Genomic DNA, 22,255 nt, shown 5'->3' on the forward strand with positions numbered 1-22,255 from the left:
ACTGGCGAAAACAGTACTGCAATTTAAAAAGGCTACTGATGCACAAGATGTACAGTTGAGATACACATACAGTTTAGTTTAAGACCGTGAAGAAAAAAGAAAATACTTCCACCATAAAATGTGAGAGGCTTGCTCACATCATCCTCATAAAAACAAAATATATTATGCAACTTGATTTTCACATTATGATTCTAGATTTAGACTGTAACCTCCACCTCATGATTCAGTTTTCCCTTGGTATATGCGGACTAACATTTGAACAAATACATTCAAATGCAGTTCCCTTTAAAATAAATGGACACATTTCCATTTGAAGAGTCAAATCGGGCTACAGTCTTTCTTGATAAATGAAAGCCAATATATTTCTTTCATGCAGGATCTATAGATGCATGATCCTGCCCTGGCTGCAAATGGTACTCGTATTGATTACAGTAAGCGGGGGCTTTGCAAAGGTCATTGAAACCATTAAACAAAAAATGGGTCCTTGATGTATACTTATATGTTTATATGCAGCGGCCCAAAAGTCTGACACCATTTCTTTTTTGCCTGAATGGGGAAGTAGTCTCAGACTTTTGGACCCTTCAGCATTAAACATACTATATTGATATTACATAATAAGCACTTAACCTTTCTATGCTGAAGACATAAATAGACATGGCACTGCGCATGCTGAAAAAATATGACGAACAAAAGATAACTGAGTTACTAAGACTGCTTAGGGAGGAAAATAACCTCTAATGATGGTGTAAGTAAAACCACCAAGAGACCTAACATGAGTTGTGGATGAATGTATGCTGAGAAATATTTGAAAAACTGACAGAGGCACCTCTCACCTGGGGGAGATGTCACTCCAAGCAAATTAAAGAAATCATAGCAAGGTTAATTTCGCATTCAGTGCCAATGCTGGCTAAGTGCCGTTGCAGTAAGCAATTTCCCACATTGTGTAGGGGAGCTGTGAGTACACTTCCTTCAGGGCTGCAATACACAGATAGGGCAGGCATCGCTGAAGAATCCATTATAGCATAGAGCAGCATTTTCTACATCAATTTATCCTTTTAACTCCTGAAAATGGAGAACAACCCACGCTGCTACATTGTGCGCTGCTGCCTTCTGGCCCCAACTCAAGGTGTGGGCCAGAACTAGGGGTAAAATCACACTGTGCACAGGGCCTGTCTGAAAAACAGCCTGTTAGTCTGCCTTGATACATAACACCTACTCTGCTCCCTGGCTGTCAATCTAAGGCTGCTAAAATCCAGAGAGTGGAACTGGGCCAAAGGAGCCTTAAGTCATGTCTGATTGCATGTGCTGTCACCTCTGCGACCTGAACAATTACCTCACTGTTACTTTCTGTGCTGACATATTTAGCCACATGCAGTGTAGGCAGGGAAACAATTTCAGGTGATGGACCTGGCATGGTTGAGGGATTTATGTGACTGTGTGATTAGAAAAAACAGGGCTGAGAGTGGGATACTTCATATGGCAAATGAGCATAATGAGTAATGAGAAAAACAAAGTAATTAGCATGACTAACCAAAAATATTTGATCAGCACCTTTACTTGTGTGAGTGCATAAAATGCATAAAACAATTTGTTGATCCCAATAAAAAACAGACCATATTATGCCAATCTGTAGAGATGTGATTGGTTTACCAATTACGTCTCAGTGATAACTATAATATATTGTACAATTGAATATGTGTCCATACTGTATGTTTCAGTGGATTTGACTTAAAGATATGAAATAGGTTTTACTTCTCAATTAATCTAGAACGTACTGGGGTCTCATTCAGGAAAAGTTAGACACTACTAAAAACCTACTCCGCATTCATGAACACTACGTACACTCAGATTTGATCATAAGCACGTGTGCATGATCATGAATGCCAACCCACTGTAAATTGACAGTGCACTCCAGTTAAAGGAACAACAGAAGAAGCAAAGCAAAAATAGTTTGACAAGAAACCGGATACAAAAAAACAAAACAAAACACAAACACAAAAATATACAAAAGCCACAGGAGGAGGAGGAGGCTCTTCAGAGTCACAGCTGTCTGCCACAGAGGGTTGCATTGCTGGCATCAACACATGAGGTTGTACAGGCAGGCTACCTTCTTACAGATAAGCCAGCCGTCTCTCACAGCTCCATCCTCCAAAACTATTGCACAGGATGAAGCTGTGGTGCATCCCACCAGGCCATCGAGCCACAACATTTAGCAACACACACTTAACACCGCATATCAGCTGCGCTTGCACGTGGAATGAAAGATTTTGCGATTAATATACAGTAAGAAGTCTTGATATGTCTGTGTGTGCAGTCAATGGCACTGATGACATCTGGAAAGACCCGAGCATGGAGAGCACCTGTAAAGGTGTGGGGGTGGCCTGGCTCCTTTTTCTTGACCTTGTCAGATTATAGGCTCTAAAATTGGTCTCGATATCCGTCTGATCCCTAAATCCTCTCTCTTCAAATATTTCTAACCTTTTATCATAAATTAGTGTTTCAAAGGAATCTGCGTATTTTGTATAACAGAGTGCAATACGGATAAAAATCGTAATTTTCAATAGTGACAAGCAATATTTATGTGCAGTCCTACATTTAGGCACTATGAGCAATCAGTAGCAGATATAGATTTTGCTAGTAGGTACGAAAAGATCAGAACTACTATAATTTTGATGAATGGGGAAACGCATGTACATTTCTGTCGCTATCAGTTCACACACACTCACGTTTCATTAATAAGACCCACTGTATGTACAAAAACAAAACAAAAAAGCTGACTCCTTACAGCAGCTCAGTTGTGTTTGATGTTTAATGAACAGTCTTGGCTTCTACTGTGCATGGAATTGAATCAATGTTGAGCTTGGCGAATACACGATTACACAGAACACAGAGAACACACAGCAAAATCTATGCGAACATAACAACTGAAACTGAACTGTCTGTTTTAAGAATGACTGGCAGCTAAGACACAAGTGATTTGCCAAACTCGTTGTAAATGAGTTACATGGATTTTCCACTGTAACTTTGTAAGCTGTTCAGTCTAACCTTGGACCATCCACCTTCATACCCGTTTGAAGGAACCACCATGGAGACATTTGACTGTCAGTACTAGGGTTGAGCATGTAATATATGCATCGATATTTCTCACTCTTGTCTTTTCAGTTGCTGTACTGTATATATTTTGAAAAGATGTTTCGGGTACAATGCAGAGCAAAGTTACAACTAAAATTTAAAAATACGGTGTCTCCTACGTATGTTCAAAGTAGCCTGGAAGCCCAGGAACATGATGCAACAAATAGATCACAGTGAGGCAGGGAATCTCTCGTATATAATCTGCTAGTATAATGATAAGAGTAGTTTCAAATTTGAAATTTTGCAACAAACTACAATACTGTAAGCCAGTATGGCCACAGTACAGTATAGTACAATCATATAGTCTACTTTATACATAAAAATCAGAGTAAAAGAATAGAAGTCTTACTCAATCAGAAAAATGGGATCTGCTTTACATTTATTTCAGTCCTTGAAACATCAAAACCATAGCACTATATTTTGTCTGAGTAACGTACTTGCAGGATTCTCTGGTGTAACACAGCTCCATTGTATTCATCTGTTACGAAGGCTTTCATTCTCCACAGCACTGAGAGTGCACGTATATTTCACTGTTTCCCACAGGTTTAAAAGTGACTTGTGGTGTTAAGTGCCATGGTGTGTGACTGATGTGCATGCAGAGACTCATCTCATGCAGTTTAGAGGGGGACTATTAGTCCATTTGTTTCTGTAGCCACAATTCATTAAAACACCTCACATGTAGCTTCCGTCTGCTACTGCACCTAGGTAGACGCACAGAGCAGCTTCATGTCAACACTCAGTTACTGTGGGACATGCAACTTGAAGAGGTGTTGGAGTTGAGAGCTGGAGTGAATTTTAAGGGATAGGCTACACTAGAAGTTGCCATGTTAAGCATGCTTTCAGATTCGTAGCTCTCGCCTGCTGCGCAACCCAAATGACAGGCACAGGGAGAGGGTTGATAAAAAAAGAAACAGAAATAGTGAAAACTTTTTTCTGACAATCCGCCAGACCAACAATGTGGTGATACTTCTCCCATTGCTCCCTATGTCCAGTTTGCTATCAGTGTCTCCTTGAGCGAGAAAGAGCAAGCAGAGCAAGGAGAAGCTGAGTGAATCAATGTGCTGCTCACACCTCACAATATATGAAGTAGGATTTTACCCATTTTACCCCAGAAAATCAATAGTGGGTTGTCAATATTGATACTGTGGCAATGTACTTATTTATTTTGTCCTTTATGCTATCCTTATCAGTTATAATCGGTAATTGATAAATCAACAATTAATGAAAACAGTTAGTCGCTGCCTCTAAAAGTTTGAAAACTTTATGTACAATTCATATTCTGAATTGTAAAGAACCTCCTCCAAAGGGGGGATGGGCATGTTAAGTGTTAGACAGAAGACCTGGAAAGAAATCATTTATCTATCAACTGCCATTCAAGATGTGAAGTGTAACAGTAACTTGACATCACATTTGAGTTACAAAAAATAAAAAAACAAAACAAAAGCTCTACTATTCATCATGTTAGACACTCCAATAAAGCATGTGCTCATTGAGGACCTCTTCATTTAGCAATACTTAGCTCAGTAGCAGAATGGAGCTGTGTTAGACACGACTCCTGCTGTTGGGATCTGAAATTCAAAATGCAGTGCCTAACTCTTTATCTTTCACCTCCCATCGTGTTTAAAGTATGCAAGTGTCAGGCCGCTTGAACTGCACATCAGCTCATTGCAAACTATGAGAAAAGGCACCCGGTGCTGAATGAGAGATCCCTGGTGAAGAGACTGCCTAAAACCTGCTTTGCAGCTCTTAAAGAGCTGCCAAATTCCAGTGCGACATGGCAGCCACGACTCAAGGTATGTAGCAGTGATATAAAATCAAGTTTGAATAATTCATTGCGTTCACACAGAAACCGGCTGAGCTGTTGTACTTGCTATTGCTGCTTAGTTCGGTACCGAGGCGGTTCTGGTGGATTCAGCTTCACTCCTTGAGAGCAGACGGGAAAGACTGTATGAAGAGTGAGTGAGTGAGTGAGTGAGTTAATATTATTATTAAAAGAGGAATATGTGTCTGAAAATAAAATGATTGCAACTTTATGGGCAACCATGTACAGTATATAGGAGGCATCTATACTATATTATATACTATTGTATCGTTTCGAGCTGGAGCCGAGTGTCCTCTTTTTTGGAAATCAAAATATGGTCACCCTACACAGAACGTACTTTATAGATGTACATTGGATGCTTGGAAAGAGAGAAAAAATGCACCTCATCTGAGTCCCATCACAGGAAACAATCAAATATCTATTCAAGTATTCTAGTCAGCCCTTTCAAAGGTCACACTTCTATCCCATGGATTCAAATCTCAATGGAAAAAGCTTATCAAGGCAATTCTGCCCAGCCATCCGCCCAACCAAACCAGACTGAAAAAGACTATGTTAAAGGCTATTTCACACCATCTCTATGACCTATGAAAGTAGTGGGGACCCATTGCACAGTCCTCCATGTGCAGGCAATAACCTGAAAGGCTGACATGTCATCAGAGCCACTGTAAGCTTTAGGAGTAAAGTAGGTGGGCATGTCAAGAGCTAAATTAATAATGACATTGTGGCTTCTGGGAGTGCTACCAACGTACTTTGTCTAATGGTGTTTCTCATTTAAATTCAGCTTTTACTTAAACATACGAGTTGGTTCAGAACATGTTTTCAGCCTGGGGGAGGAGCTACAGGGCTAAAATGAACTCAACTATGCAGTTTCCCATTTGCTGCTGGAACAGCTGGGGAGGATATTTGCTCAAGGGCACATCAACAGTGGTTGATAAGGATAGGGACAGCATGAAGCATTCACTTTTGCACAACCAGTTTTCACTTGATGAGTGGGTTTACCAGTTGTATGTTCCCTTATCATGCAATTGCCACAAACTCCTGAGGACTTAATTGTCAAGCACAGTTTTTACATGGCTAATTAAACCCATTAATCTGCAGACCACAGGTCATTCTCTTAGCAGCATGTCAACAGAAATGATCTGCGTGTTACAAGTGCTTGCTTCAGTTTGCATCTTTCTAATTGAAGAATATATATCGACTTTATATGCACACATATTGGGCCGAATTATCGTCTCAATAAACAGTTTACGGCCACACTTCACTGGAGGCACACAACATTTATTATTATCTGGCAGTTTGCTGGTTGGGTGGGGGGAGGGGGGGGTGCAAACAGAAAACAGTCGGAGTGGGAATAGGAACTTGACAGTCAGTCACGGCAATTTATCATTCTGTCAAACTTCACTGACGGCTGCAGCACAACTATCTAGGCCCTGTACAGACTTGGCATCAAAATGCATCTGGGGCAATCTAATCAAGTGGACAATTTTAAGTACATCAGTTTACACCTGGCATTTGAAGCATCTCCACATGCGTCAAATGACCCCTGTTGCCCAGGATGCATTTGTGTTCCCGCTGCTAAAAGAGTGTCGGCATATGCAGCCCAGCCCATGTAAGAATGTGATCTGAGTGATCAGATATTATATGTGTCTTTCAATTCCTTTTAGGTGGGTTACCATGGACTCACTGTAAATAAAGATGGACTTGGCCTTTGATGTGTTCCATAGGTTTCTGAAGAATGGTAATGGAGCTCAGAGTGAGCTGCTACACCACCGCTATCTCGCCAGAACCCAACTCCACCAAACTCCAGCTGATCCAAAAATGGGCAAAGAGGAGCAACACTTGTGCATGATGGCTTGTGACAATTACACGCTCATCCACCTGTCACTCAAAGCAGCACACGCTCAGAACTTAATGCCTTAATTAAATATAAATGATCGAGTTATGTAAAGATTCACCCCTGAACAGTTGTCATGAGGGAGGAAATCAGCTACAGACAACTTGGTTCACACCTGTCCACTTGTGACTGGATCACTTGAGATTGATGTTAATACCAGTTCTGAACAGGCCTTAAAATGTCAAGAACTCCCAGCCCTTTCTCAAAATATCTGTGCTAGGCATGTGTATTGTGTTATGATGTTGTGTGGTTCATGATATTGAACAAGTTTGACTGAAAAATGTAACATATTTCATCCTGTTTTTAATACTGTAGTTTTTCATAAAGACTTTGTTGCATATTCAGATTATGCTGTATGAATAAATAACTGAGCAAGCTCTACACATTGCAGCCGAAGAAAATACATGCAAATAAAACACAAAGGAAGAAAACATTTTCACAACTTTGACATTTTGGCAGCATCTAGAATGAAAATGCTAGAAACAGATCACAAAGAACCAAATTAAGAAACATAACACTCAGTCATTAACGAGTGGTCGATGTTTTCATCAGTTTTTGCTTCCCCCAGGAATTCTCATTAAATTGAACTTGAATTTTCCGTATTTGCATTCCTTTATACGCTCTGAAATTGCACCTTTATTGAAGAGACTAACTGACTGCCAAACAAAAAAACAAACTAATCTCGGTTGGACCAACATTCTCATTTAGCATTTTAGCTGCCAACAAACAAATGATAATATATATTCTTTAACATTCCCTTACAGCTTTAAAAATAATGATATCTTATAAATGCCATCAGAGTTATGACATTTTTTGTACTTCCTGGAGTTAATAAGCAGATGGTATTTCAGTTTCTTTGGTGTTCATGGCAGTCCACGTACTACAGTCCACAGTAGTTCATTGAAGATCTGCCTCTATTTGATGAGTCATTCATAACTGAGATAAATAATTTCCAGTTGCCTGTACATTAGTAGGGGCAGACTGCTCTGCATATCCAACACATTTAATGAAATTCCACTGGTAGGTAATTAGCCTATTACAACCTTTCAGCTGTACATCGTCCTTTGGACAAATCGCCCTCACTACAATGACCGACTCAAAGATCCTACTGCAAATAGCGTCTTTTCTGATGTGCTGGGAGACAGTCTGTGATTACATTTAGTACCGGGTTCTTTCATTTGACCAGCATATCATTTCTTCTGTGGCATACTTCAAAGTGTGGACACTTCAAAGTAGAATGAGTGACTGCCATTCGGACTCTGAGGATGGCTCTTTTGATCATCTTCTGAAACTCCCCTAACGCAATCAGGGCAAGCACGCCAGAGAGGAGGATTTGACAGCCATAAGATAAATGCAGTCCTCCTCACAGCTATCAGATAAGAACAGCATGCTCTAATCCATTAATATGAAAATGAGGAAGGACTAGAAGTGGCTGGGTGGGGGCTGTGCAGCAACAGTTAAATGCTTTGGAATGAGTTTTCAAAGGGAGGATTCAGGATTCAAATCACTTAATGGCATATGCGTGGCAGGCAAGCAGCTATTTTAATAATTTATAATGATGACAATAAGCGTTTTCCTTGATAATGCATCTTAAATGACAGTTTACAAACTGCCAAACTAAACTGGAGCTCTAGTTGCGGTGATGAGGGGTGTGATATTAGAAATCCTCAATAGTCATCAACATGCTGATTAGGTGGTAAAATGTGTGACTGCAATACATTGATGACTGTATTGATTAGAGTTCGTACTGTAATACTGTATGTCAGTTGAAGGATCTAAGTTTAAAAGAATAGAAGTATGAAAATGAGAAGGAGAAACATCTTAGGAGGTATGTTTCATTTGTAGAAACTGAGACCACAACATGTTAGTGGTGTCACCTTTTCGGTTGAATGAATATGAATGTGCATTGTTGTAATGACAGGTACACACAGCCTCTAACAGCTCAATATGCAAATATAAGTTGTTGTAGGTTGGTGGGTCACAGGGCCATTGTAGCAGAGATCTACTCTATAATGCAAACAACTTAATCTTTACTGACGCTGAATATGTCTTTATTGTAAGGTATACATTATCTAAAATAATGTAATCATTTACTGTAAGTCTGGTAAATTGTCTGACATCCTGGCTACAGAACCACATATACCCACGTTGGTTCTGAAATATAAACACTGACAACAGTCTATCTGCAATTGGCCAGCATAAACGTCAAATACATCTCTTCACATTCCTTTGAAAAAAACATCTACAAACAATTAGCTTGTCAGTCTGGTTGTCTGAATCTGCTTCAAGTTCGTGTTTTAAGCTGGGAGCTCACACAACATGTACCTTTTCATTTGATTAAAGCACTACCTTTCATACTCTTTTTTTGAAAAATGTGTTGATGAATAATATTTATTTTATTTTACAGTCACCTATAGCATGCAGCTGAATGTGGTGTTCACTGAACCTGCAGGTCAGGACCTAATGTAGACATGTTTCATTATGTGGAATGGAGTCTATGGTTCAACCTGAACTAAGTGAAACGCACACATCAATAGGTGTCAGCACATAAGTAAAGCTCTTTGCTAACCAACAAGCAGCGACACACACTGCGTATAATTGTTTTCTTCACCCACTATTACTTCTACCTACAGTAATTTAGCCAGCCCCAGACGAATCCATTTGAGCTGAGGTTTCCTGGGGATACTTGCAGTTTTAGGGATGTAAACAAGTAACTCCCCTATCTACTTTTTGCATCTCTCCAGCTATTTACAACTGAGAGGTGGGTTTAGGTCAGTGGGTGAAAACAGGTCCTCTTTTACAGCTGATAACAGAGACACGATGAATTAGCCAGTGCTTCCAGCCTTAAGTACACAGAGCTATATGGCTGTATGCCATTTCAGGACCTCACTATGCACTCCGGTCTTACTCCCTCCATGGTACTCTACTGTATGTTCACTTGAATTTATCATTACATCCACCACTACCCTTCCCCCCTTGTCTCATGGATCAATCGCACAACATTCATCTCTCACTGCATCCCCTCCCCCCTTCCGTCTCTTTATCTGCAACATAACTACCAGGACTCTCTTCTCCTCGTTCTACCACCTATTGATCCCGTCCGTACCTCCTCATTTCCACTCGCAATTCATCCATTTGTCCGTTGATCTATTTATCTAGCCACCCATTCATTAGCATAGGTATGTGAGAGGTGAAGTGAACTCACCTAATGGGGTTATATGTCTCCAGGAAATGGATGGCTCAGGTTTCCCACTGGCTGTACAGATGAGCGTCACATTGCTGCCCTCGTTTACTGTGACGTCGGATGAAATGTCTTGTATCTTGGGAGGAACTAGAAAGACAAAATAATAAAAAAAAACATTTTAAAAAACAAGAAAAGCATTTCAAATCTGCAACTTCCTGTTCATCCAGCAGTATCATCTGTACATTATATTACATTATAGACAAGAGAAGTTGATGGTTATCTTTTAAGGGAGATGTGGATTATGTTTCATTTTTGAGTTACATGCTACAATTGTGTTACACCTAAATTCAGTTACACTGAAGCGGCTTTGGCCAGTGTGCAGTAAGAATGAGTACAGCAGGTTTACAGAAAATACAAGTTCAAAAACAAGTATAATCTTTTCCTTGCAGGCAAACACACGTAGCTCCTCTATGGAAAGGTTCCCCCTGTAAGTCTCTAGATTTGTTACAGGTACAGTAACAAATCTAGAGACTTACAGAGTGAACCTTTCCATAGAGGAGCTACATGTAAGTTAGCAAATCTAGCAACAGTGGTGCTGATGATGTAATAAAAACTGTCATGCTCATTCCTATTAAAAGAACAATGGCTGATGAGCAAACTCCAGCACATGGACGCCAAAGCATTTCATCTTCATATCATAAAATAAAAAGACAAATAACATAAAATAGACATAATACTGTTGTTGCATGGATGCCAAGAACTGAACAAGGGCATTTTCATTGACCCAAAACAAATCACTGGGCTAGCAATGGAGCTGGCACACTTATTACCACACCCTACCTCCACCCTGAATCAACTATAAAACCTGCTAACATGATAACTAATGTAGCCTACTTATTATTATTATAATATTATATAAATATTATCGAGCCTGCATTGTCAGGCTGCATTCACTATCTAGTCAGTTCATGAAACATTTGTCAAACTTGAACACAGCTTCTTATATTACATTCCACGGAAACCTTCATCCTGCATTATCCTGCCTAACTGTACATTCACACCAAAAGCTTCCAAAGAGGCAAAATATTTCTGCCTGGTTGCAGCTGAACCACGTCATAGCTAATTACCATAAAGTTAACCAAGACTCAACTCCTCATCTGGTGATGCTTTGGAAGCTTTGGACGCTTTGGAAGCGCGGCTGACAGCAGTTGACGCTTTGGTCGCTCAGGTCGCCAGGCTCTCATTGAAAATGAATGACTTCTGGCGTTTTTGAAGCTTTGGACACTTTTAGTGTGAACGCCCAGTTAGGTCTACATATAAAATCAGCCACACAATGGCTTCTCTTCCTGAAACCCAGCACAAAACTTTGTAATCACTCAACCAGAAAAACCCATCAGAAACGAAGGTCATTTTACTAAAAAGACTCCCCCTTAAATCATTGTTAAATGAGCAATAAAAGACAAAATGAACTTCTTCATCTCCAGTCTCACCTAAATCACACAGCAAACATAGTCTGTTCTCCTCAGGCATACCAGGAAACCTGCCTGTCACTACCACTAATGGTAATGTACTTGAACGTAATTGTACGCAGAGATCTTTGACATTTGGTTCATTCTGCTCTAAACAAATTGTCTTCACTGTCACAGTTTTTCATTGGACGATATGCTTGTAATTCAGGTTTGCACCAAACATCAACCAACCAACGGTCCCTTTACATCAGGAACAATTTTCTGTGAGCATCATGAATATCACACAATTTGCTTTCAAAAGTAAAAGAATAAATCAATCATACAAAGTTAAGATTTCACCTCACTAAGCATGTGGTGTTCGAGCAAAATCCCCCACGGAAGAGCTTTCTTGTCAGCTACTGTTGAGGCGTATTCATTGAGTCAAATAATCTCACATTTCTATCTGACATTTGGAGGTTCCTATCTCATTTCACTACTAATGGCAAGAATTGGTGTTAGTTTATGAACTTTCAAGAACAACTCAATTGCTCAGTAATGAACACTGCCAGAGGCAAAATATGAAACAGGACAGACACAGGAGAACGCAGGAGATCAAAATAAAAGCGAAATACGTATTGCTTGGTATTTGCTTGCTATAACCCTTGCACTGTTGAGTCTGTGGGCTCTAGTTTCGAGTCTGTGGGCTCTAGTTTTGTGTGAGAAGAGTGGGTTTAACACAACCGACTAAGATTTTCACCAATCAAATGAGCTCCTCTCCTCACCTTTAAATGCGCTGCAGGTGAGTCGCACTGCAATTTTGTCATTTTATATTTTGACATGGACGAGGGAGACAGCGACACCAGACGGCCAAACATTTTACAGGAGGAAACTGATGTTTTGGTCCGGGAGGTCCAATCTCGCAGTGGCCGAATAGGTAACGCGAACAGACCTCCACGGGCTGAGCAGAAGTAGTGTGGGAGGAGGTAATATCATTAATCAGGTTTGCCCTGATGCACTTAGAACCGCTGCCCAGTGTGAAAAAAACACCACTAATAAAGACGTTCATATTTAGTAACCTATATTTAAATCCTGTGGAAAAAAGATGAGTAGTGTGCACAGATCACAGCATAAACTAATACCATGTGTAACGGTGATGAAATCAGAAGCAGCTGTGCGTAAAGGACGCATCGCCAAGCTCTGTGGCCGGCCCCTTGTCGGCAAGCATCCCTCTCTTTTTCTCTTTTCTTTTGAATTGTCTGAGATGAGAGATGCTGAATAATCACTCTCTGATGCCGAGGCTGTTTGTGGTTGGCTGAGAGAGATGTGAACTTGTTAGTTAGCGTCACGTTTTAATCTGTGTTAATTCAGTCAGGTTGAGTTTCCATTACGTGTGCCACCGTTGATCTGACATCAGATGTGATGGGACAATCAATATAGATATATACATAGTGGTTATCTTGGTTGCGCCACCACACCCATCTCGGTGCAGCTCGATCTACCAAACTGCCAAACTGACCGTGCACCGTGTTGCGCTGCACAAAACCTGCACTGCGCCACCTTGTGCCGTGCAACAAAACTAGAGCCCTGTGTGCTTAGACACATTATGACATGATAAACTAATCTCTTTTAAAATACTGAAGTTAGTGATCATTTTACACACAATTAAATATATTGTGAATAATGGTGTAATTAAGCTGTTGATGACAACTATGTTTAAAATTTCCCAACAGAAGCGGGCACAATGAGTTAGTCCCACCCACAAATGATTAGCTCAGTTGTTTCTCAAAGAGCAATTCATAGGAACAAACCAGATCTTTCTTAATCACTCAATAATTGAGACGTGGAAGTGATTCATAGGTCTGGAGTCAGACTATTCTTATTGTGCACTTGAGGCTGTGCATCACAAATCCAGAAAGTCCCTATAAAGCACATTTTTCGAAAGGGAAAAGTGAAGTTAGTTTTTTGTTGAGGGCAGCTCATCAACAGTCCCTGCTGGACATCACTTACAACCATAATTGGCAAGTTTCTGGGCACTTAAATCCTCTCGGTGCTTTGATGTTAAAAGCTTCGGTATTTAGGGGTGCTGAAAACACACACATGCAGGCACACAAAGGCATTTTCACACATTCAAATAGGCACACATGCACGCACATGTGCGTACATACACACACATACAGAGGCACTATTTTAATCTGCAAGATTTGAATCTCTAAGGGAGCTTTTCTGCAGTGGACTGTGCTGTATAGTAATGGCTTCTCAGTTGTCTGGGGCTTCCAACTATTCTACCCTCTGATCCCTCCTGATGCCTGCTAAAAAATGAACAAAAGAAAAGTTGATTCAACAATTTCCCGAGTTCCTCTTTAGACCCACCCCAACACTTTTTGGAGTCACGTGGTTTCTCTTGTCATTGAGCACTGCCCAGCTAAGCTGCAGACACCCTTACTTGCTTTGACCAACCATTCAGAGAATGCTGCTCAGAGAATCCCCTATTTATAAGCACTTTTTGCTTCTTTGGGGTTCCCTTTAATGTACATCTGTTGTAACATATTTTTCTTTCTTAAGTACATGAATAAAATATCTGAATTTGTATCTGAATCTGAAACATGCTGCGTTAATATCTACAATATGTTTAGCACTGAGTAAGGAGATAATAAATCTTTAGGCCCAAATTTAAAAAGAGAGAGCGAGAGAGCAAGAGAGATGGGTGTGAGAGAGAGAGAGAGAGAGAGAGAGAGAGAGAGAGAGAGAGAGAGAGGTGCACCGGTGCTCCAGCACTGACTGTGATATTTGTGTCAAAAATAGGCTCACCTATATTATAAGAAATTCCCTGTAAAATCAGATGTGCAGCAACGGTGAGCACCCCCATGTATTCAGAAGAGTACTTTTTTTTTTCATAACTACATTTTGTGACGATTGACGACGAGGTTGATAGTCGGATCAGGCCTTTCCGAATCAAATCATTGAATAGTCGACCATTCGAGGTCATCCCTGGTCATTTCAGAGGACATAGTCAAAAACTTGATTCAACATTAAACATATTCATAGTCACATACCTGGAAACTCTGTGGCTAAAAGAAAAAAAAAACTTCCATGACTGACAAACGGTACCACCCCAGTATGTAATGCTCATGAAAACACTCTCAGCACGGAAGTTTTCTGCTTTCTGGGGGGATTGGCATCATTTTTGATCAACAGATCTGGATCTAAATGAGATGAAAGTGGCGGACCTTCAGTGGGAGAAGACCAGAGGCAATGTTGAATCTAGGTTATTGCTTGTCAGGATCTTGTGTTTACTTGCTGTAGGACCCCACTGTTGACACATCTCCTCAGTGTCTGATAGCACAAAATTGAAAATGTTGGGGTTGTCTACTGATCCTATCTCTCCTTGGCAGGGACTGAGAGGTTTTCAAAGGTTCGCATGAAGAGGCTTCAGTTTTTCAGCTCAGAGCTACTAGGGCTCAGTAGTTGCTATACTGTATAACACTGTTTGCTCCAGTTGAGAATAACAACCAACTCCGGGAAACAGAATAAAACATCAATGCATAACAGGCAAACTTTAAACAATAAAATATAAACTTATCATGCATGCAACTGGGACTTCATGGAAGGACTGAAAGACAATTTATACACCACACAGAGCCAGGCTTTTGTTCCATGGCGTTAAAAGCTATTTTGGTTGAGCACCATTGACTGTAACTACCTGAGGCTATTCAGCTCGAGTGTGGCGAACCTTTGGCGTTTAGGGTGCATTTAGTTGTTAGCTTATGTTTTCTTTGTAATTATTTGTAGTATTTTGAGTTCACTATGGCAAGTTCTTTAGTCCTCAACTCAGACCTGCTTTAGGTTAAAAGTTTGATTCTGAATTGTGATGCAACATTTGACAAGTTTCTCTTTTGATTGTGAATAATCTATCATGCACAATGTGTAGCGGAGACTTCAAATACCATGAGAAGTGGCAGCATTGTGTTGTAATAGCACATAAATGGTATAAAGTGTTTACTTAATTAACACCTGAGAGAGCAAATCAAGTGGCCCACTCAGGTACAGACCAGCCAATCAGCAGACGATCTGCAGGTATTGGTTTCAGTGAATGCTTAAATTGGCAGATGCACAGCAGGATGTCATGTGCTAATAGTAGCTACTGTATTTCAGACAGTTGATAGCCAATACTCTAAAAAATAAGAGAGATGAGTGATTTCATTCACTCAGCGGTTAGGCTAGTAAAAAGAAGTCTACTTGGTGTCGATGAAAATGTGATTTATCTGAAAACGCAGAGTCAGAAGAGTCTGCTAGTCATTATGCTAACTTAGACAATGGAAATTGCAATAGCCTTGCACTAACATCATTAGCTGCTGTGGCTGGAGAAAACTTGGTCAGCAAATCATAATTTGTTTGTGACACATTTGAGTTTTGTGGATGTTTTTTTTTCCAACATAGGCCTATTACCATCATTAGATCCTAGACAGGGCATTCCAATTACAGGAGAGCCAACCAGGAGCACAGGCAAAATTACAGAGCAATGTGTTGCTGTGCAAGGCGATGCCAGCAAGCAGAATTAGCAAGTAGTACTGTATATGGTAGGTGCATTTATAAGTAATACGTTAATTCTGCATTTGAAAATGTATTGTCTGCTGTTTTTTAGCTCCTGGCTACATCAGACTACCTACCTACCAACCTTCACTAACTGCGTAAATAAAATTATGTGGATGTGTTGCCTGTCCAAAGGTCAAGGTTTGGGTCAAGGCTTGTTGACAGCATCCACTGAGAAAAACAGAGATTATATTTAACTGAATGGTGAACCCACCCACTGGTCGTTAAAGATTAATACAAATTGCGTAGGTTACAGCGCTGAGTCATCATGAGCCTTGTTGCTCAGTCGGCCAAAGGATGGACACTTGATATTGAGGACTGAAGGGGATTTCCATTTAGCAAATAGAGACTTTAACCTATTTGAAATTCTATTCCTGCCAATGAGAAAATCAAGTTACCAAGTGGCAGCAGAAGTTTAAGTGTTTAGTTTAACTTGACGTTCCAGTGTTGGCTCTTGATGGTGAAATGGCTGTTAACATATTGTAATGTTAACTCAGCAGAAAGAACACAAGCTCTGGCACTTCACCACACTGAAGCTGTTTCACACCAGTCTGACACAGAAAAGCATATATATATATAAAACATACAGAATTACAACATTCAGCTCTTGGTCACACTTGATATGGTGACAATTTTCTGCATTTTTGTTGTGAATTTCACACTGAAATAGAAGAAAGAAGAAATAAAAACATCTGGATTTGATGAAAGTCTACGGGTAGTGTCAGCGATGACAATATTCCTCCGAGTTAAAATGATGCTTCAGGTGTTTTGGGAAGTGTATCTGAATGTCAGTGGCAGTTAAAGGCTGTTGCGGAAATGTTAACACCACAAAGAAGGTAATGTAGAAAATACAGTACTCTAACCAAACCTGCGAAGGGTTTGGCAGTGTGCCTCGGGTACACATTTTCATGTGATTTTTGTTTCGACCTGATGTCTAGTATGAGACAAGATTATGCTGAATATAGGTGCTAAATGATTGCTGTTAAAGGCAGTCAACTTTTACCACAATCTTCTTTGCAGTAGCAACACACTGTCAGACTGACACACGGGGAAAAAATGATATAAGCACAAAAGAGACAAAATGACAGATGTGTTCAAAAACATTCATAAAATTGCCTCTTAGTCCAGGGAATCTGTATGGTTCAGTTAAAGGGATGAGATACAACAACTTGTACTTTAGAGGAAGACTGTACTTATGTATAGGGTGCATATTATTCCTCCTGCGGATGTTTGTCCCTACTGAGAATAGCCTTTTAGAAGTTGTTGTGATAATCCCCCGCTGGTGAAATTCTTGGTTACCACGCTACCTTGAAAGCCTGCGAAGTCCATTACTATTATGTTTTTCTACGGTGCTTCACTCTGAGTGCTCCATATTATCCACCTCCTCCATCTCCTCGTACATCAGAGACAGCCGTGACTGTTCTGGCACTTCAGTATCAGAACCCCGTAACCCTTCCCTCGGTACCGACACACACCGCTTGTTGTTTTCTTTACGTGCTAATTCATTAACGATGCCGTGATTGTCATGTTTGCCCATTCCTCTCTAATTTCCCCTTCTCCAGCCCTGCGGGAGGTGCGGAGAGTGAGCTGCCACAGCTGATCTGGGCGGTGTCATCTCCCTCCTGGCAGATACCTCGGGTGAATAAATAAGCCTCTAATGACGCCACCTTGAATTACGAAAATGCTTACAGCTGCACTATTAAAATGCAGGGGGTTTTTTCTGGAGGTGCAAAGAGGAAAGCACACAACTGGGCTCTTCTGTGAATTCTAACAGGCCTCGACGAGATGACTTCTACCAAACTGCAGGACCCCATTACTGGCTAAACCTACTGCCATCCAGCTTTCCAATTAGAGCACACACGGGAAGACTGGACACTTGTTGTAATGGATCTGGGTCGGGGAGGGACGAGAGGAAGGGAGAAATTCCTCCCCCACTTTTTGAAATGTAAATCCTTGATCATCACCATCCTCATCATCACCATCTACACGGTGCAGAAAAGGATGATGGAGCTGTAATTGCCCTAAACATTATTTCCTGTCCAAACACAATACGAGGTAATGGTCTTGTTACATTGCAGATGTTTACTGATCTGAGGATAGATTGCCGTTAATCAATGGCACGCAGCACTTGGAAATTGGATTAGGGGCAGATTTGAGTTTTACTTTTAAGCTTGGCTGGAAACCATGAAAAAAATCCCAAGGAGGTATTTGAATATTGCAATTCTAAAATGATCCACTCCAAAGCTTACCCCAAATCGCAGGTTGTTAGAGATGATATTGATACAGACAGATTATGATACACCTGAAAAGTATACCTGTGTTTGGAAGGCCTTATATAAATCTCAGTAATGAGAGTGTTCCCACACAGCTACAGTATTACTAAAGGTTTTCAATTCCCTTTCCTCACTGCAGGCGGCAAAAAAGAACCAACTTCCAGTCCGTTAATTAGGTGTCAGACACAGAAACTAAACATAAACAGTGACAGATTATATTACTCAAAGGGATTACCTCCATTTGCGGTGTCATAAAGCAGGCACAGATAATTTGTAGCGCTTAACTCAGGAAAAAGTTCATCCGAGCAGAAAGAAAAATCTGTCATTATTGGCAAGTTTCTTTTTTCACTTCTCGCTCATGACAAAGACGCATAACTTTAGTGGCTGTATCCAATTTAGCAATTTGCATTTTTTACTGTAAAGATAACTGACTTTGTCTGTCGCACTAATATTTCAGCGCCCTCAGGCTAAGTAAGTTACTTTTTAATGTGCTGTACAAAAAATCTCAAAAAATCTATGTAATAATAGAGGATAAAGGTTGACTTTTTGGAAATGAACTATGTTTCAGAAACACTGACAGCTTGGTGTACTGTGTGTTTGTCTCAGTGTGTGCACATGCATGCTCATGTGCTTTGCAGTACCAGCCCATAAACTCGGAAAGTCACTTTAGCTTTACCCTCAATATCACCTGCTGCTCTCTCATAGTTATTAAACAGATCAATCTCAATCATTTTCAACTGAAAAACAGACACAACCATACGCCAATAATAAAAAGCAATAAAAAAGTTCAGGAAAAAATAGATGTTTTCTTTTTCTTTCCATTTATTCGAGCCCAGCAGCAATAGAGGAGGTGGACTAAGTGCTGAAATGGCAGGGGCGAGACATAAAACCTCATCAGCTCTTATTACTTGTCTGTTTTTGGCATCTCCTCATATTCTAAGATCTCCTTGTGGCTAAGATGTTGGGTAGGTTAATAAAGAATTGAGATGTGAAGAGTTGGAGCAGACACCAAGCGGCTAAAGATGCGAATAGATTCCCAGCAAGTGCACATTAGCTGATGAACATTATTCCATAATGGTATCATTATGTATGATGAATCTAGTGATTTACCCTATTAATGTAGTGCAGGAATTTGCCTCAGGGTCTAGTGAGTGTGTGGGAATCATACAGTATGATGATATACCTACTGCATGTCATCTGCTGCACAAGCTTATAATGCAACAGATCAGAGATGGTTGTTTTCCGAGATAAAAACCTGTCAAATGAGCTGTAATACAAGTGCAAATTGTTGTCTTTAACATGGGATTCCCCTGTAGTGCCTGTTTTGTGTAGGTGTGACCTAGTTATTTTTGTTGCTGTGTCTCAATGAGCAACTACACCTCACTGGATCACTGTAAATGCACCTGGCACGGATTCCTACAGTGCAATCTGTGCTCTCATTACTTCATCTGTAACCCAGAAGTTATATTCTTCTCTCCATTCATTTCAGTGGCCCGGTTTTTCTTCAAGGCAGCATGTCTGCCTGTGAATGAAACCGAAATGACCCCAATACTGTACAATAATGTACTGGTTAGGTGATGATGGCCTTGGACACGGAGAAAAACACTGCACAGTTTTACCTTGAACCTCTAAAATGTCTGTGAAATGTACCGATGTTTCCAAAAGAACATATGTGAAAGAGCTTTTCTCACGAGCAAGCTCTCGGTAAAATGTCTTATACCGTCAGAAAATGGCATAAAAATTCTGAAAATTCTGAACATACATTACAGTAACATCAGTGCTGTGTGTGGCCTTCATCTGCTATCAGGCTGATAAACAATAAAAACATTGACATGCTGGAGACAAGCTCTGCTTGTTGTAGAATTCTACAGAAAACTAGGGATAAAAATTTTGTTCAACTTGTCATTAAGCATTAGTTTATGATAATACTCCTGTCATGACCTAATGGTGCAAAAATAACATGCTTCCGAAAATGTCACAAGCGATATATATGATGAGTAACTGCCAATGAGGTTAACGATGCAGAAAGCGTGATTATGGAGCGCTTGTTACCAATTTCATGCACTTCTGGGGAATTCATGAATTAAGGGAAATCAATTGATGAAAATGAACTTTTCGAAATACCTTGTGAGAGGCAATTAATCTTCAATGGGAGAGCTGCACTGGGCATGTAATTCAAAGATAAGCTATCACCCACTTATTGAAACAGTTTTTAATTTATTCATGCTAATCAGTGTCTTTCAGCCGCAGCATCTTGCTTATGATACAACAAAATTCCTCTGCATAGGCCACTCTGCTTTCAGTCTCAAGGATGATCACTGCTGTTTCAGTTACTGTAGAGGTGTGGCTCCAAAATCTTTCTGATAGTCGTGGCAGTGCACAAAGGCTATTTCCAATAGTTTATTGTCCGAAAAACACGACGACTGTCAGAGGGCACTGTGCTGCTTTCCAACAACGAAATATCAGGCAGTGACCAAACGACCGTTGCTATGGGTGATCCTACGTATGTGCATCTCAGCTTCCAGCCCATGCGAGGGCCATGTGTGCATCTGTGTGTGTTTGTGTGTGTGTGAAATGGATGATCTGATGAGAGGACACAAAGCTCTGTCTCCATCTGTCACCGGGCCTTGATGCAGCACTAAAGGTCAAAGTTCAAACTTTAGAACTCGGGTCGTGATTAATGGGGAGAGAGCATTTGGCAGCAAGCAGGCAGTCACTACACCCAGTCGGAGCTCAGCGGGCGCTTGGATCTGCTCTTTATTGGAGCTTCACTCTCCGGTTTTCAATACTCTGAGATGCAGTGAGTCAAGACAGACAAAAGGCTCTTTGCTGCCACTGTTGCTCGAGTGTGTGTTCACATGTTTTCATTATCCATAACCTCGTTAATCTTGTACATTACTGGAATCTCACGAAAATACCTTCCATCTGCATTTTGAGAGATGTCTTTCTATTGAAACTGCCCAGTTTCTGCAGGGACATTAAGGGCCCTAGTTTGCTGGCGCAGCGCAGGTGGCGCAAGGTAGCGCAGCCGGTCTAATGCAAGTTTCGACCAGCGCAGCCTAGCGCAAAGTCAGATTGGAAGATTGGCAGATCGCGCTGCGCTGAGATAGGCGTGGCGGCGCAGCAGGGGGAGGCGTCACAGATTCAGCTTGGTGCAGTGGAAGTTTCGTCCGAAAATGTCCCGCCGAAGTTGCGCTGAAAGCTCGCCACCTCCAACCAGGTCTAGTCTCAGCGCAGGGCGGAGCGCAGCAGGTGCAGTGGAAGTTTGGCTGACTGACCTGCAGTGCACACACGTCACCAAGACCTCACAGGCAGATCTCCACAGTTCCAGACACATTTCAATGCAATAAATATCCACAATAACCACTATTTAATGCAACTAACGGAATCAACACGTGAATTTATATCTATATAGATTGTCCCGTCACATCTGACGTCAGATCAAAGGCTGTCGGTGCGTAAAGGAAACTCCACCTGAATTAACACAGCAGGGACGAACTGGCACTGAAAAGCAGCTGTGGATGTCCCAAAAGCAGGACTGAGGGTGGATGACTGCATGTCGCTGCCGTGTTGAGATGCCCTTGTGATGATTGCTGTATTTATTTATTTACTTATTAATTCATAAGCACGTGCGACCGCATCACGCAGCCGTAATGAAAAACAAAACACAAATCATCATCTCTCTTAGTCCACCACAACAGCCTCGGTATCAGATAGTCAGTATTTAGCCTACTACAGTATACTCAGCATCTCTATCACAGAAAAAAAAGAGAAAAAAAGAGACGGACAGAGAGAGAGAGAGAGGAGGACAGAGAGAGAGAGAGAGAGAGAGGGAGAGAGAGAGAGCGCGTCCTTGCTGATTTCATCCACATGGTGTGTGTTTATGTTGTGATTAGTGTAGCCTACACCTCT

General features: G+C 40.8%; 1 protein-coding gene across 5 annotated transcripts in view; it reads right to left on the reverse strand.

Annotated features, from left to right (window-relative positions):
• The window catches only part of negr1 (neuronal growth regulator 1), a 142,870-nt gene that overhangs the window by 60,647 nt on the left and 59,968 nt on the right, over window positions 1-22,255 (reverse strand). For all 5 annotated transcript variants that reach the window (XM_085774445.1, XM_085774446.1, XM_085774449.1 and 2 more), the window contains exon 3: window positions 10,054-10,179. In XM_085774445.1, coding sequence (XP_085630571.1) covers window positions 10,054-10,179 — 126 coding nt within the window. The remainder of the gene's footprint in view (window positions 1-10,053; window positions 10,180-22,255) is intronic.

The sequence above is a fragment of the Trachurus japonicus genome, chromosome 4 (genome assembly GCF_045865225.1).
Source record: "Trachurus japonicus isolate A0001 chromosome 4, Traja_1.0".
Classification (NCBI taxonomy): Eukaryota; Metazoa; Chordata; class Actinopteri; order Carangiformes; family Carangidae; genus Trachurus; species Trachurus japonicus.